Here is a 16,052-nt window from a genome sequence, read left to right as displayed (position 1 = left end):
ATGGATACAGAGGCAAAAATGCATTCCATTCTCCAACATTGACATTCCTCACCTTGACGAAAACAAGAATTCACCTTTCAACAAAATAGAAAAATTTCGGGCAGGGGTGAGGCAGTGTTTTTGTGTTCCAATGCATTCACCCGCGAAGTGGTATCTTGTATCTGATTTGATAGGTTTTAAGTTCAAACCTGTGATTCTTCACAAAGTTGGCTTGCACTTTTAACAAGAATAGAAAACCTCTCCCTGGATAGCTGTTATGTAAATCCTTCTGGGTGATTACAAAGAGTCATTAAGCAGAGTACTGTGAACTGGATGTCCTCACAGCACCTCGAGCCGACTAGAAAAAGTATAAATTTAGCAGCGTGTCAATGAACACCACCATGTCAGCTAGTTAGCTGGACTGGGAGCTATGGCAGAAGCACAGCAAACAGTAGTTTACGGCAAACAAAATCTATTTTTTCAGCAAAATCTGTTTAAATAGCGCACTGCAGCAAACAATATATAGACTATATTTTACACACTCTTTACAAACTATAGCAAACACAACTGAGGACTGAAGCTGCTGCGATGTCTCCTATTAAAAGCAAGGTGTGTTCTCCAGCAAAAATGCAGTGAGTGGAGGATAGTTACACAAAAATTATGGGTGTAAAATCAATGTCATTTACAGATATGTTGACTGAACAGTTGCCCAATCATTTCCATTCTAGTTGGCAATAGTACTGAAGACTTGTGCTCCAGAACTTGCCGCCCCCCTAGCCAAGCTGTTACAGTACAGCTACAACACTGGCATCCACCCGGCTACATGGAAAATTGCCCAGGCATGTCCTGTACACGAAAATCAGGACAAGACAAACCCGGTCAATCACCGTTCCTTCATTCTACTCTTGATCATCAGTAAAGTGATGGAAGGAGTCATCAACAGTGCTATCAAGCGGCACTTGCTAAGCAATAACCCGCTCACTGACGCCCAGTTTGGGCTCCACCAGGGCCACTCAGCTCCTGACCCCATTACAACCTTGGTCCAAACATGGACAAAAGAGCTGAACTCCAGAGGTGAGGTGAGAGTGACTGCCCTTGACATCAAGGCCACATTTGACCTAGTGTGGAGTCAAGGAGCCCTAGCAAAACTGGAGTCAGTAGGAATCGGGGAAAATTTTCCACTGGTTGGACTCATACCTAGCACAAAGGAAGATGGTTATGGTTGTTGGAACTCAGTCATCTCAGCTCCAAGAATTCGCTGCAGGAGTTCCTCAGGGTAGTGTCCTCAGCCCAACCATCTTCAGCTGCATCATCAATGACTTTCCTTCCATCATAAGGTCAGAAGTGGGGATGTTCACTGATGATTACACAATGTTCAGCACCATTTGCGACTCCTCATATACTGAAGCAGTCCATGCCCAAATTCAGCAAGACCTGAACAATATTCAGGCTTGGACTGACAAGTGGCAAGTAACATTCACGCCACACAAGTGCCAGGCAATGACCATCTCCAACAGAGAGAATCTAAGTATCGTCCCTTGACGCTCAATGGCATTACCATCACTGAATCCCCCAATATCAACACCCTGGGGGTTACCATTGACACCACATCCACAAACATTCACTCCCTCCACTACCGACGCACAGTAGCAGCAGTGTATACCATCTACAGGATGCACTGCAGGACTTCACCAAGGCTCTTTATCTCCTTCCAAACCCATGACCACTACCATCTTAAAGGACAAGGGCAGCAGATAGATGGGAACACCGCCACCTGGAAGTTCCCCTCCAAGTCACCCACCATGTTGACTTGGAAATACAGGGCCGTTCCTCCACTGTCATTGGGTCAAATCCTGGAACTCCCTTCCTAAAAGCACTGTGGGTGTACCTACACCTCTTGGATGGCAGCGGTACAAGAAGGCAGCTGACCACCACCTTCTCAAGGTCAGCTAGGGATGGGCAATAAATGCTGGCCCAGCCAACGAAGCCCACATTCGGTGAATGAATAAAAAATAATAGTGGTGTCACTGTATGCAATCTTAAGTTTAGTCCAAGAATAATGAAGCCAAAACTGAGCAAATAATCCTTATTGGAAATTAACCAAACTGGTTGCCAAACCTGTTATAATGATGTAGTGCAAATACGATTAGAGACACTTGTACAGAACTAAAGGACCCTTTAAAACATGGTATATGCGATTTAATCTGCAGTTCTCTCATAAAGTTGTTGCACAATAAAATAATTAACGAAAGAACAAGCGTGCATTGTCAACTTCTCAGATATCTTAAAATGCTTTGCGTCCGTTGAATTTTTTTGAAATGTTGTCGCTGGCAAACACACCAACTAGCTTCTGCAAAGCAATGATCCAACAACAGCAAATAAGATGAATGACTAGTTAATCTGTTTTCTGATAGTATTGGATGATGGAGGATTTTAAAAAATTAATTCATGGGATGATGGGTGTCGCTGGCTAAGCCAGAATTTATTGCCCACCCCTAATTGCCCTTGAGAAGGTGGTGGTGAGCTGCCTTCTTGAATGGCTGCAGTTCATGTAGTGTAGGTACACCCACAGTGCTGTTAGAGAGGGAGTTCTAGGATTTTGACCCAGCGACACTGAAGGAACGGCAATATGTTTCCAAGTCAGGATGGTGAGTAGCTTGGAGGGGAACTTGCAGGTGGTGGTGTTCCCATGTATCTGATGCCCTTGTCCTTCTAGATGTTAGTGGTCATAGGTTTGGAAGGTGCTGTCTAAGGAGCTTTGTCCTTAGTTTCTGCAGTGCATCTTGTAGATGGTACACACTGCTGCCACTGTGCATCGGTGGTGGAGGAAGTGAATGTTTGTGGATGTGGTGCCAATCAAACAAGCTGCTTTGTCCTGGATGGTGTCAAGCTTCTTGAGTGTTTTTTGAGCTGCAGTCCTCCAGGCAAGTGGACAATATTCCATCACATTCCTGACTTGTGTCTTGTAGATGGTGGACAGGCTAGCCAGCAACACCTACATCCCATTAATGAATAAAAAAAACAGCAGCACTTATTAGCAGGAAACCTGCATTTACAGCTTGATAGGTGAAAATGAACACAAGATATTCTTATTATAGATGCTGAAATAGGAGATTCCATGGCTAAGAGAGTTAAATTATGAGGACAGTTTTCACACACCAGGATTCCCTCAAGAGGGTAGATATAGAGAAAGTATTTCCCCTAGTGCCCAGAACAAGAGGCTACAACCATAAAATGAGAGCTAGGCCATTCAGGATGTTATATAAAGCCTCTTGAAAATATTAGGAGATTGTTTTTGCTTTAGTTCCTTCTGCTCATTCAGTTCCTCTATCATCATAATATCACTTAAGGAAAGATATGCTTCCACTCGAAGCAGTTCAGAGAAGGTTTATTTGGTTGATTGCTAGGATGAAGGGGTTGTTTTATGAGGACAGGTTACACAATACACAAAGCGGGCCTATACTCATTGGAGTTAAGAAGAAGAAGCAATTTTATTGAAACTTTAAGATTCAGAGGGGGTTTGATAAGATAGATGCTGAGAGGATGTTTTCCCTTGTGGGGCATCTAGAACTAGGGGGAACTAGTTTCAAAATAAGTGATCTCCCATTTAAGATGGAGATGAGGAGAAATCTCTTTTCTCAGAGGGTCACTAGTCTTTGGAATTCTTTTTCCCAGAGAGCATTGGAGGCTGGGTGGTTGGATATATTCAAGGCTTAGTTAACCAGATTTTTAATTGAAAAGGAAGTCAAGGGGATGGAGGGCAAGCAGGAAAGTAAAGTTAAGGCCGTAATCAGATCAACCGTGATCTCATTAAATGGTGGAGCAGGTTCCAGGGGCCAAATGTCCTACTGCTGATCCAATTTTTTTATGTTCCTACATTCTTGATATGAGGGTAGATATTCCCCTTCACTGCAGCTGGAAAATTTGCATTGCCAGGTTAGGTGAAGAGGAATAAGGGGTGGAGACCCTTGTGCCATATCTTTGTCCCCACTAGATTTCCTGCAATTTTCCAATGTGATTTGTAAGTGGGCCTGAACCTACAGTAAATGCAGGGCTGGTATTCATAGGAACATAGAGAATAGGAGCAGGAGTAAGCCATTCAGCCTCTTGAGCTTGCTCTGCCATTCAACTAGATCATGCTGATCTTCTATCTTAATAAAAAAGGAGATAGCAATCTTGATCTTCTGTCTCAATTTTCTCAATGTTTGTCACTTGGGTACCATAATGTGAAGGTGTCAGAAAAAGCATGATTCAAGGGTTTGTCCCAAGAGCCCTGCATTCTAGTGGATCTGTAGGGATCTTAGAGTAGGTCAAGGAGTCAGCAGCAAAATTAGTAAAACTTTGCTTCTTTCTCCTCTACATTTGGGCTGAGGACCTTCTGACTGTTGATTTCAGAAAGCATCCAGTAGGCTGCCATCTTCAGCCAAAAGTGCCGAATGGATGATCCATCACGGCCTCCTCCTGAAGTCCCCAGCATCACAGATGCCGGTCTTCAGCCAATTTGATTTACTCCACGTGATACCAAGAAATGGCTGAATACTGCACTACTGGATACTGCAAAGGCTATAACAACATTCCAGCAACAGTACTGAACACTTGTGCACCAGAACTAGCTACGCCCCTAGCCAAGCTGTTCCAGTACAGGTGCAACATTGACATCTGTCCAACAATGTAGAAAATTGCCCAGATATGTCCTGTCCACAAAAAGCAGGACAAATCCAACATGGCCAATTACTGCCCTATCAGTCTACTCTCAACCATCAGCAAAGTGATGGAAAGGGTCGTCAACAGTGCTATCAAGTGACATTTACTCAGCAATAACCTGCTTATTGACACTCAGTTTGGGTTCTGCCAGGGCCACTCGGCTCCTGACCTCATTACAGCCTTGGCCCAAACATGGACAAAAGAGCTGAACTCATGAGGTGAGGTGAGAGTGACTGCCCTTGACATCAAGGCAGCACTTGACCAAATGTGGCAACAAGGAGCCCTAGCAAAACTGAAGTCAATGGGAATTGGGGGAAAACTCTCCACTGGTTGGAGTCATATCTAGCACAAAGGAAGGTGGTTGTTGGAGATCATATTTCTCAGTCCCAGGACATCTCAACAGGAATTCCTCGGGGTAGTTCCTAGACCTAAACATCTTCAGCTGCTTCATCAATGACCATCCCTTCATCGTAAGGTCAGAAGTTTGGATGTTCGTTGATGATTGCACAATGTTCAGCACCATTTGCAACTCCTCAGATACTGAAGCAGTCCATGTCCAAACACAGAAAGACCTGGACAACATTCAGACTTGGGCTGATAAGTGAGAAATAACTTTCATGCCACACAAGTGCCAGGCAATGACATCTCCAACAAGAGAAAATCTAATCATCTCCCCTTGACATTCAATGGCATTACCAGCACTGAATCCTCCACTATTAACACCCTGGGGATTACCATTGACCAGAAACTGAACTGGAAGAGCCATATAAATATTGAGATCAGAGGCTGGGAATTCTGTGGTGAGTAACTCACCTCCTGACTCTCCAGAGCCTGTCCACCATCTACAAGGCACAAATCAGGAGTGCAATGGAATTCTCTCCACTTGCCTGAATGGGTGCGGCTCCAATAACACTCGAGAAGCTCGACACCATCCAGATCAGCCTGATTGATTGGCAGTCCATCCGCCACCTTAAACATTTACTCCTTCCACCACCAATACACAGTGGCAGCATTGTGTACCATCTACAAGATGCACTGCAGCAACTTTCCAAGGCTCCTTTACAGAACCTTCTAAACCTGCGAGCTCTATCACCTAGAAGGACAAGGATAGCAGCTGCATGTGATCACCACTATGTGCAGGTTCCCTTCCATGACATATACCACCCTGACTTAGAACAATATTGCTGCTCCTTTACTGTCATTTGTCAAAATCCTGGAACTCCCTTCCTAACAGCACTGTGGGTGTACTTACATCATATGGATTGCAGCAGCTCAAGAAGACGGCTCATCACCACCTTCTCGAGGGCAACTAGGGATGGGCAACAGATGCTGGGCTGGCCAGCGACGCCTACAGCCTGCAAAAGAATATATATAAAAAAGGCCCCATGAGTGTCAGCCTGTACCGCAGCTGCAATCCCCTCAAGCCTGCAGTTGCACTTCAGTTTCTTCCCCCATGTTCAGCATTATTTCGCATACAGGGAACAGGCATACAGAACAGCAAGGAATTTGTATAAGTCATTAGTTCAGCCTCAGCTAAAGTATTGCATCCAGTTCTGGGAGCTAAACTTTAGGAAGGATGTGAAAGCATTAGAGAAGATGCAGAACAGATTAACAAGAATGGTTCCAGGGATGAGGAACATTAGTTCTGAAGGTAGATTGGAGAAGTTAGGATTGTTTTCCTTAGAGAAAAGAAGGTTGAGAGGAGATTTGAGAAAGGTATTCAAAATCATGAGAGGTCTGAGCAGAGTAGATAGGGACTGTTCCCACTCATGAAAGGATCAAGAATGAGAGGGCGCAGATTTAAAGTAATTAGCAGAAGTGATATGAGGAGAAACTTTTTGATGCAGCAAGTCGTTAGGATTTCGAATGCACTGTCTGAGTGTGTGTTGGAGGCAGGTCCAATTGAAGCATTTGAAAGGGAACAAGACTGCTATCTGAAAAGGAAGAACATGCAGGGTTACGGGGAGAAGGTGGGGGAATGGCATTAAGTGAGTTGCTCATTTGGCAAGTCCGTGCAGACATGATGGGTCAAATAGCCCCCTTCTGTGCCATGACAAATCTGCAATTCTGTGACATATGTGCCCATGTTTTGCAAATAGATTAGAGCAGGAAAATCACTAGTTCTTTAATGATAGCCACAGCGCACCTGCTGAGAATCTAACTGGCAATCATATAGAAAAATCTACCTTTTCGAGTCTGAAGTGAAAGCAAGCTTTGACACAATCGCTGTGTTAGCAAAAGCTCTGTGCTCCTTATTGATGGGAGTCCAGGCTTAGAGACTCAGTTACAAAATCCATTCGAATCATGTATTTACATGTAAATTTTTCTGGGAGCCAAGGTGCAGAATATCATTGTTGGAAAACTAGAAGAATTTTCCACTTTTGTTACTCAGAATGTGCTTAAAGTACTCCCACATTAGTTATATCACAGTGTTATAATTTGGGCTTTTTCCCAGTCTAATTTATACCTATGGCTCTCTAATACAAAACTTAGAAACCATTGCATGCATGAATGGAGAAACGTGCCATAAAAGTATCTTTTTCACTGAGCTAAACTGTGTCAAAAATTGTAAGGGCTGCCATCATACATTCTTTGATGAGAGGATAATCAAGTGACCCAATACTCCCTTCTCTATGAAAGATTACAAATTAGCCTTGAGTGGAGCAGATAAGTGTCATGCTGTCAAACCACTTCATTCAGGATGCATTGAACAGATATTTTGTTTTAGGTTCCTCCCTCCATTTCACCTCTTGATTGACAATTATTTCTGGGATGTTATTTGTGCCTTTATAACAAAGACAGACACAAAATATCTGTTCAATGCATCTGCCATTTCCTTATTTACCATTATTAATTCCCCAGAATCACACTCTAGAGGGCCAAGGCTCACTTTAGTGACTCTTTTCCTTTTTAAATTCTCTTGCTATCTGTTACTATTCACAGGCGCAACTTTAGGAAAAAAGGACTACAGACCAAAGAAAGAAATAGTATGAGGAGGACAAAAAGATGGATATTGAAATGAGTATTTAGAAAAGAGAGGAAGGTGAAGACTGTCACAAATGGAATGAAGAGTGTGATGCACCGAGTCAAAGGAACAAACTTTGGAAGCGGGGCTGGGTGGTATTGTAGGAATGGGGGAGATTACAAAAATAAAAAGCAGCAAGTTCATGCCAGCATTTAAACATGAGGATGAGAATTGGGGGACTGGGAACTAATATAAGTTATGTGGAAGCACAGGGGTGTTTGGTGCATGGGTCTTGATGTGAGATAGATACAGCTAGCAAAGCTTTGAATGAAGTGAAGCTTACAAAGGATGGGAGATCAACCGGAAGTGTACTGGAATAGTCAAGTGGCAAAGGCATGAACGAAGATTTCAGCAGCAGATGGCTTGAGGCCGGGGCAGAACCAGGCCATGTTACAGGCCTTGGCGGTGGAATGTTACATTCTGGTTCAGCTGAGATATTGGCCAGGAAGGGGATAGAATTGGTGGCAAGAGTACAAAGTTTGAGGCAGGGACCAAAGATGATGGCACCAGTAACTGGACAAAATTGCAGCTCATCCAAGGTCACTAGAACAACAATTTGTATTAATGTAGCAACTTTAACACAGTAAAACATCTCAAGGTGCTTCATCGGAGTGATTATTAAAAGAAAATTTAACACTGAGCCACATAAGATGATGTTGGGACAGGTGACCTAAAGCTTGATCAAAGAGGTAGGTTTTGAGAAAGCGAGAGAGGTCCAGGAGTGGAGTAGGTTGGGGAGGGAATTCCAGAGCTTAGGATAAAGCCAGCCGAAGATACTGCCACCACTGGTGGAACCAAGAAAATCGGGTGCGCTCAACTGGAGCGAATAGATCTCGGAGGGCTAAAGGAGGAAATAGGGAGAGGCAAGGCCACACTGGGAACCAATGTAATTCGGCAAGAACAGGAATGATAGGCGAATGGGACTTCTTGTGAGTTAGGATTCAAACAACCTAGTTTTGGATGAGTCCAAGTTTATGGAGGGTGCAAGATGAAAGGCCAGCTAGGAGAGAATTGAAACACCCCAGTCGAGAGATAACAGAGACATGGATGAGGGTTTCATCAGAAGATAAACTAAGGTGGGGCAATGTTACAGAGTTGAAAGTAGACAGTATTGGTAATAGAGGATATGGGGTCAGAAGCTCAGTTCAGGGTCAAGTAGGATGCCCAGATTGTGAATAGTCTGATTCAACCTCAGACAATGGCTTGGGGAGAGGGTTGGAGTCAGTGTCAGGGAAATGAGTTTGTGGTGGGAATTGAAGACAATGGCTTTGGTCTTCCCAATATTTACTTGAAGAGAATTCCTGCTCATCCTGTCCTGGATGTCAGACAAGCAGCGTGACAAGTTGGTGGTGATGGTGAGGTAAGAGCTTGGTGCCGCTGGCTTTCATGTGCAAGTTAAAATGTTTACAAATAATTTTGCAGGGGACAACATGTAAATGAGAACGAGGAGGAGGCCAGGAGGAAGCCTTGCTGCAGATGTGACTACAATTAGATAAGAAAAAATAGAACCAAATAAGGGTAGTCCCACTAAGCTGAGCAAAAGTTAGATATTGGAGGTGGATGGTGCAATCAACTTTGATACAGGCTGCAGAGAGAATGGAGGGATAATGCACCACAGTCACCATTGTTGCATTTCTGCTTCCTTTATGCAAACTCACCAATCTCATACAGACAAGTCTACTCTATAGGGATTCAACAATGTTACAGCAACAGCTGCAACCACTCACACACACCACTAACTGGCTGCTGATCACATGCTGCTTTATATCCTGATTATTTGTACATTCTCTTAAAGTGATATCACAACAATCATCACAGAAGTGGACTTTAAAAAGACATTTGACACAGTGCCACACAACCAACTTGAGAAAAGTTATTGCTCATGGAATAAAAGGGACAGTAGCAACGTGGATACAAAATTGGCTGAAAAATAGGAAGCAGAGAGTAATGGTCAATGGATATTTTTCGGGCTGGAGGAATGTAATGGAATTCCCCAGGGGTCGGTATTGGGACCCTTGCTTTTCCTGATATAAGTTATCTAGATCTTGGTGTGCAGGGGACAGTTTCAAAGTTTGCTGATGATACGAAGCTTGGGAGTGTTGTGAACTGCGAGGAGGACGGTGTGGAACTCCAAGAGGAGTTGGTGAAGTGGGCAGATAGGTGGCAGATGAAGTTCAATGCAGAGAAGGGTGAGGTGATGCATTTTGGTAGGAAGAACATGGACAGACAATATAAAATAAATGGTAGAATTTTGAAGGGGGTGCAGGAGCCAGAAAGACTTGGGTGTATATGTGCATAGATCATTGAAGGTGGCAGGACAGGTAGAGAGAGCAGTTAATAATGCATATAGTATCCTGGGCTTTATTAATAGGGGCATAGAGTACAAGAGCAAGGAGGTTATGCTGAATTTATATAAGACCCTCGTTAGACCTCAGTTGGAATATTGTGTACAGTTCTGGGCACCATATTATAGGAAGGATGTGAACACATTGGAGAGAGTGCAGAAGAGGTTGACAAGAATGATCCCAGGGATGAGAAACTTCAGCTATGAGGATAGATTGGAGAAGTTGGGACTGTTCTCCTTGGAGAGGAGAAGGCTGAGAGGAGACTTGACAGAAGTATCATGAAGGGGCTGGACAAAGTAGATAGGGAGAAACTGTTCCCGCTTGTGAAAGGATCAAGAATGTGAAAGCCCAGATTTAAAGTGACTTGCAAAAGAAGCAAATGTGAGAAAAAACTTTTTCACACAACGAGTAGTTCCGGTCTGGAATGCACTGCCTGGAAGTGTGGTGGAGGCAGGTTCAATCGAGGCATTCAAGAGGGCATTAAATGATTATTTGAATAGAAACAATGTGCAGGGGCATGGGGAAAAGGCAGGGCAATGGCACTAGGTCATAATGCTCATCTGGAGAGCCAGTGCTGACACAGTGGCCTGAATGGCCTCCTTCTGCGCCATTAAGATACTGTGAAGATGCTATTCGTGACTTCAGTTAGCATCATTTTGGTACTGTGACAGGAATGGAAACCTGATTGAAAATTACAGCCTTTTTTATTCCAAAATATGAGCCGGGGACACTTCCCTGCCTGATAAGCTTTGGTTCCTGCCTGATGCAGGGATCAGCCATATAGACCAGAAGTTCCTGATTCATTTCTTGGTCTATGATGAGTTAGCTGATCAGTGCCCTCAAAACACAACTGTTGTGCAGGCTCCACACCATGGGCTAGATTTTACAGGAGCCATATTCCCTGCCCCTCTGACTAAATAGTTGGTTGGGAGCCAGCCCACCAAAAAGCCACCTGTCACTTTATGCTCAGCAGAGCATTCATTGCCTCAGGGTGAGACTTCTGCCCCCGTCTGGGAAGGAAATCCCACCTTAGAGAGCTGCTGGCCTATTCTGTAGTCCCAGCAGCACAAGATTCAAGCAGTGGCCACTGTTGGGACTACAGCCAGTCTCCAAACACGCGGTTTTGGAGCCAGACTTCAAGGTAAGTATGGGGTATCAGCAGGCCCTGGCTGACAGACCCCATCAAGGCAGGTTGGGTTAAAACGGGGTGTGATCTTGGAGGCAGTAGGGGCCTCCGATGGGCACAGGGGACTCCCAAAGAAGTTCTCCCCTGCCTGGTCCAACACCATCCTGCGCAGTAAAAACTGCCAGGCTACCCAACTGGCATGGGCCTCCCCCTACACTGGGTAAGACAGCAGCGGAGACAGAAGGAGGCACTTAAGTGGCCATTAGTTAGCCGCTTGAGGACTTCAATAGACCCAAGGGTGGGCTAGCTGTCCGACATCTCCGCCACTCCCCGTAAAATGGGAGACAGGTTGGGGCGGGCAGGCATATGCGGCATTTTATAAGCCTCCCTGCCCTCAGGGGGTTGGGGGCAGTAAAATCCAGCCCCCTGTAAAGGTTAAAAATTCCTGATTATGACCAGCTCTTCCGCCTCTGGTGTAAGCTTCTGTAACAGAAAAATCATTATTTGAGATGGAAGTAACAATGCTGATTTTCAAAGCGCCTACATCGATTTGTCCAGCATTTTGGAAGGTTACAGCAGCTGTTTAAATGTTATTAAGAACAATGTAGTTTGCTTCATTGCTACTGAACTCAATGGCCTGGGTTTTCCTTTCCCATTGTTGCATTGTTGCTCAATACCCTGACTGTCATGCAGTCGTGAGTGATGTGACACTCTGGATACTTATGTATATATACACATGAACATATAGCTCCTAAATCATATTGGAATAAAAATAAACCCCACAACTTCATATGCAAGAGTTAGGGCTGATAATCACAGGCGTAAGTCGGCAAAGAAATAAATTTAAAACATATATATTTAGATGGCCTTATATTTTCAAGGGGTGATTTGTCAGGCTAGGTAGTTGAGATGAAAGTATCAGTGATAAAATCATAGTTCTTCATGGTTCACTGTCATGAATGAAAGACATTTTCATTCCAGGCTCCCCTGGCTTCAATGTCACCACCTCCACCTCCCACCCAGCTTCTCTTTCATTCCCACCTCCCCCCGCCCACCTCACCTTAGCTCCTCAGTTCCACCGATGTCAGAAACAGCACTTGATGGGTGGGGAAGACACAGTGAAATCTTGAATGGTTTTCCTGCCTTTTTCACCTCCCGTCAAGCGCTCTTTCTGACATAGTTGGGACCGAGAATCCAGGGTTGGGTAAATGAGCTGGGTAGCATTGATACCTGAGGAACAGACCGTGGCAGACTGGAGGTTTAGGCAAAGCCAAGGCCAGAGGGAATTGTTATGGAACTTTCTCATGCCTGTCTTCCTCTGTATCTGTCTCCCCACTCTCTTAGTCTCTATCCCCTTCTTCCTCTGTCTCAGTATTTCAAAGTTTATGAATTTTTAAAACTGTTCTAAAAGTGTTGAAAGTTTATAAGAGTTTTAGAAGTGGCATAACTTTAAAATGTTTAAAATCATAGTAAAAAAAACTGGCCTACCATTCCTACCATTGAGTGGTAAACTGAACTCAAGTCTTCAGCTCGTGACATCATCAGCATGGTTTTACCAACAATGTGTCATACTGGAAGACTTCACTGTTTATCCCAACACTAGGCCCTGCTGCAGCAAAAACAGGAAACTTTTGCTGCAGTCTATGAACTAGGTAAGTACAGAACTTGGTGTCCTGGCCAATATTTTTTCCTCAATCAACGTCACAAAAACAGATTATCTGGTCATTATCACATTGCTGTTTGTGGGAGTTTGCTGTGTGCAAATTGGCAGCCATGCTTCCTTTATTGCAACAGTGACCATGCTTCAAAAGTCTCTGTAAAGCGTGTTGAGACATCCGGTGGTCATGAAAAGCGCAATATAAATATGTCTTTTTTCCCCCCTTCATTTTACGATTAAATCTACAATCAGCATGCTAAGGCATTTTTTCATCCAGGTGTGCCTAGCTGTTTGCTACTACTAGACTAATAATGCATACAAACTCAGTGTTTCTTATACTTTGATAGGAGCAGGCTTCCTGGGTATGTCAGTGTGATGACAGCACAGTACAAAGACTGGAACATGACTTCAAGATGACTCTCCAGCAACAGAGTACCCTGGAGCAGTGGGCTGCATGGCTTGATAATGTGGTAACACAGGTGTTGAAGCCATATGAAGGGAGTCCTAGTTTTCCCAAAGCTGCCCGTCAATTCCTACTCAAATGGTCCTTTTACAGGTAGGTGTGGAAAACAGGAAAAGAAAATGCTACAGTGGCATGAATAATTTGAAATAAAATAAACTGGAACGGTGATATTAGACATGCCATCTGATAGACGTGCAAAGCAGAGGTTAAGCACATTCTCAGGCAGAGAACATCAGACATACACCCTATGCCACTCTCACATTGGCCTGAATATTCATGCTTCTGCTTGTGTTGGAATGGAGATGGTGGGGGATGGATGTGGTGGTTGGAGATTTATTAATGGTAGGTGTTACCCAATTCCCATTGTGTGGGATTTCTATGGCCCTGGGGTAAGTGTGGGGGTAGTGAACCTAGACTCGGCAATCCTGCCCTTGCCTACTCCATTGTGGGGGTGGGCATTTAGATCCGCCATGAAGTTAGGCCCATTAGGAGATGTAGGTCAGGCAATTGAGACGAGCCGTAAATCACTGGGAAGCCTGCTATGAAGTCCTTAACCATTTGACAGGTAAGTTTAAAAGGTCTTGCCAACTTCAGCAGTGATAATTAGGTGCTGTATGATAAGTTAAATACATTTTTAATGTAGTGATTCATCATAGGGCTCTGTCCTTAAAAGGTAAGTGACCATTAAATTGACCAGCATTGTGTAAATGTTCGCATGCATTAGAATACTTTATCCAGTGGATAAAAGGCCTTTCTGCATCCAACATTATTGGCTTTAATGTATCATCTGGACACTGTGCTTTCATCTTCAGATTGATTTAAAGTCCAGAGACCTGCTAAGCCTTTGAAACACTTTTCCATTATCCACAATAGACAGTCATGAGCTCCTTAATAACACTGGCAAGACTTGACTTATTTTGACAGTTTCGTGAGTATTTCAACAGGCATTCAAATTCTCATTGAAAATAATTGCCCCCAAACTATCAAACAGCCATTCACATGAAGAAAGCTTTTTTCTCATACCTCTTCATCTTGTCCAAATAAACAAATGGGCATTGAAAAACCATTTCAAGAAAAAAAGTTACTATAAGCTCATAAAATGGTTAATTAAACAAAGCTAAAAGTCCCCTTCAAATAAGGGGACATGCCTTTTAGAGGGCAATTCTTTCACAGTGGAGGGGAATTACTGGGGAGGACATGCCAGTCTTTCTTACCATGCTGAAGCCTTTGAACAAAAGGTGGTAAAGATTAAAAATAACATTCTAATAGACAAAGCTTTAATAAAGCAAAACACATTCCAGTTGGAAGTAACTGAGCTTTTATAGACTCCACAAAGTATTGCATGCTTTATGACTAAGAAAGTTATATTTTATAGGAATGAGAGTTCAAACTTGAAGAATTTAATTTGTTGTGTACAGTGAGGCGTGTGAATGATCGTATCATGTTTTACTGCTTTTTACAGTGCACTGTACTTCTGTTATGCAAGTTTTGTAGCCTAATGAATGCAGGCCCTAAAATTCCTGAGGGGAGCAGATGTGGGATGATCTGGAACAGCTCACCCACTGCCAGTGTCCCTGACCCCTCCTGGATAGTTGCCTGTGTTGTACCAATGTGACTATAACATCTAGCTGGGTTCTGGGAGCAAAGACAAAAATCTTCAAAGTTTAACTGTTTCCCCTTCCTAACTGGTTGGCTACAATGACAATCATAACAATCATTTGCACATCCAAAACTGGCGTTGAATTTTGAGACTAATTCCCAAAGTCACACAATTTTTTTGCCCAGGCTATTCGTCTCTCCAGACCCTGGTAATTATCTCTCAGATTGTTGTCTAGATAGCACTTGACACAAATGGATACATTTTCAGGCTGCAGTAAGTCCTCGTTTAACGTTGACCCATTTAAAGTTGTTCCGTTTTAACATTGCAAGGATCGTTTTAATGTTGTTTCTCGCGATTCCTGGTTGGCGCCATTTAGGAGCGGCCTCTCCCCACTCCCAGCCTCCGAGATGCAGCATCTCCGCCCCCAGACCTCCAAATTGTGGCCCCTCCCCTCCCCGACCTCCGAGCTGTGGCCTCTCCCTCCTCCCCATTCCCCAAGTTGTACCATCTTCCCCCCTCCCAGCGCCCCGATTAGAGGCCTCTCCCCTGACACCCCGCCCCCCCCAATCGAGTTGCAGCCACTCCCTCCTCCCAGCTCCCCAAATTATCCCCTCTCCCCCTCCCAGCTCCCTGAGTTGCAGCATCTCTCCTTCCCAGCTCCCCGAGTTGCAGTATCTCTGCCCTCCCCACTCCCCATGTTACTGGCTCTCCCCCCTCCATGGTCCTTGACTTGCACCCTCTTCCCGCTTCCTGACCTCCGACTTGCAGAGCAGGGAGAGGAGGGCTGCGAGTTGCAGCCTCTCCACCCTATCCAACCTGTGAGTTGCAGCCTCTTCCCTCCCCAACCTCCAGGTTGTGGCCACCCCTCCTCTCATCCCCTCCCCTCCTCTGCTCTCCTTTCCCCATCCCCTCATCCTTTCCTCCCAGCCCCCCTCCTCCCTCTCCCTCTCCCCTCCTCCCCTCACCTCCTTTCCACACACACACACACACACACCCATACCCCCCTCCCCCTCCTCTTCTCCAACTGAGCCTTGGGCCAATCCTCCCACTCCCTGAATCACCCACTCACCACTTCCCTCTCCTGGACTTGCATTCACGGTTGAAGATCCAGATCCGATCCAAAGCCGGAGCTCCGATGTTGTGAAAGTGAGAG

General features: G+C 44.5%; 1 protein-coding gene across 1 annotated transcript in view; it reads left to right on the top strand.

Annotated features, from left to right (window-relative positions):
• The window catches only part of LOC144697377 (transcription factor RFX3-like), a 433,584-nt gene that overhangs the window by 382,496 nt on the left and 35,036 nt on the right, over positions 1–16,052 (top strand). The window contains exon 17 of the mRNA XM_078569355.1: positions 13,184–13,392. Within this exon, the coding sequence (XP_078425481.1) occupies positions 13,184–13,392 (209 nt within the window). The remainder of the gene's footprint in view (positions 1–13,183; positions 13,393–16,052) is intronic.

The sequence above is a fragment of the Cetorhinus maximus genome, chromosome 2 (genome assembly GCF_964194155.1).
Source record: "Cetorhinus maximus chromosome 2, sCetMax3.hap1.1, whole genome shotgun sequence".
In the NCBI taxonomy this organism is placed as follows: domain Eukaryota; kingdom Metazoa; phylum Chordata; class Chondrichthyes; order Lamniformes; family Cetorhinidae; genus Cetorhinus; species Cetorhinus maximus.
This window is presented reverse-complemented; position numbering and strand designations above follow the sequence as displayed.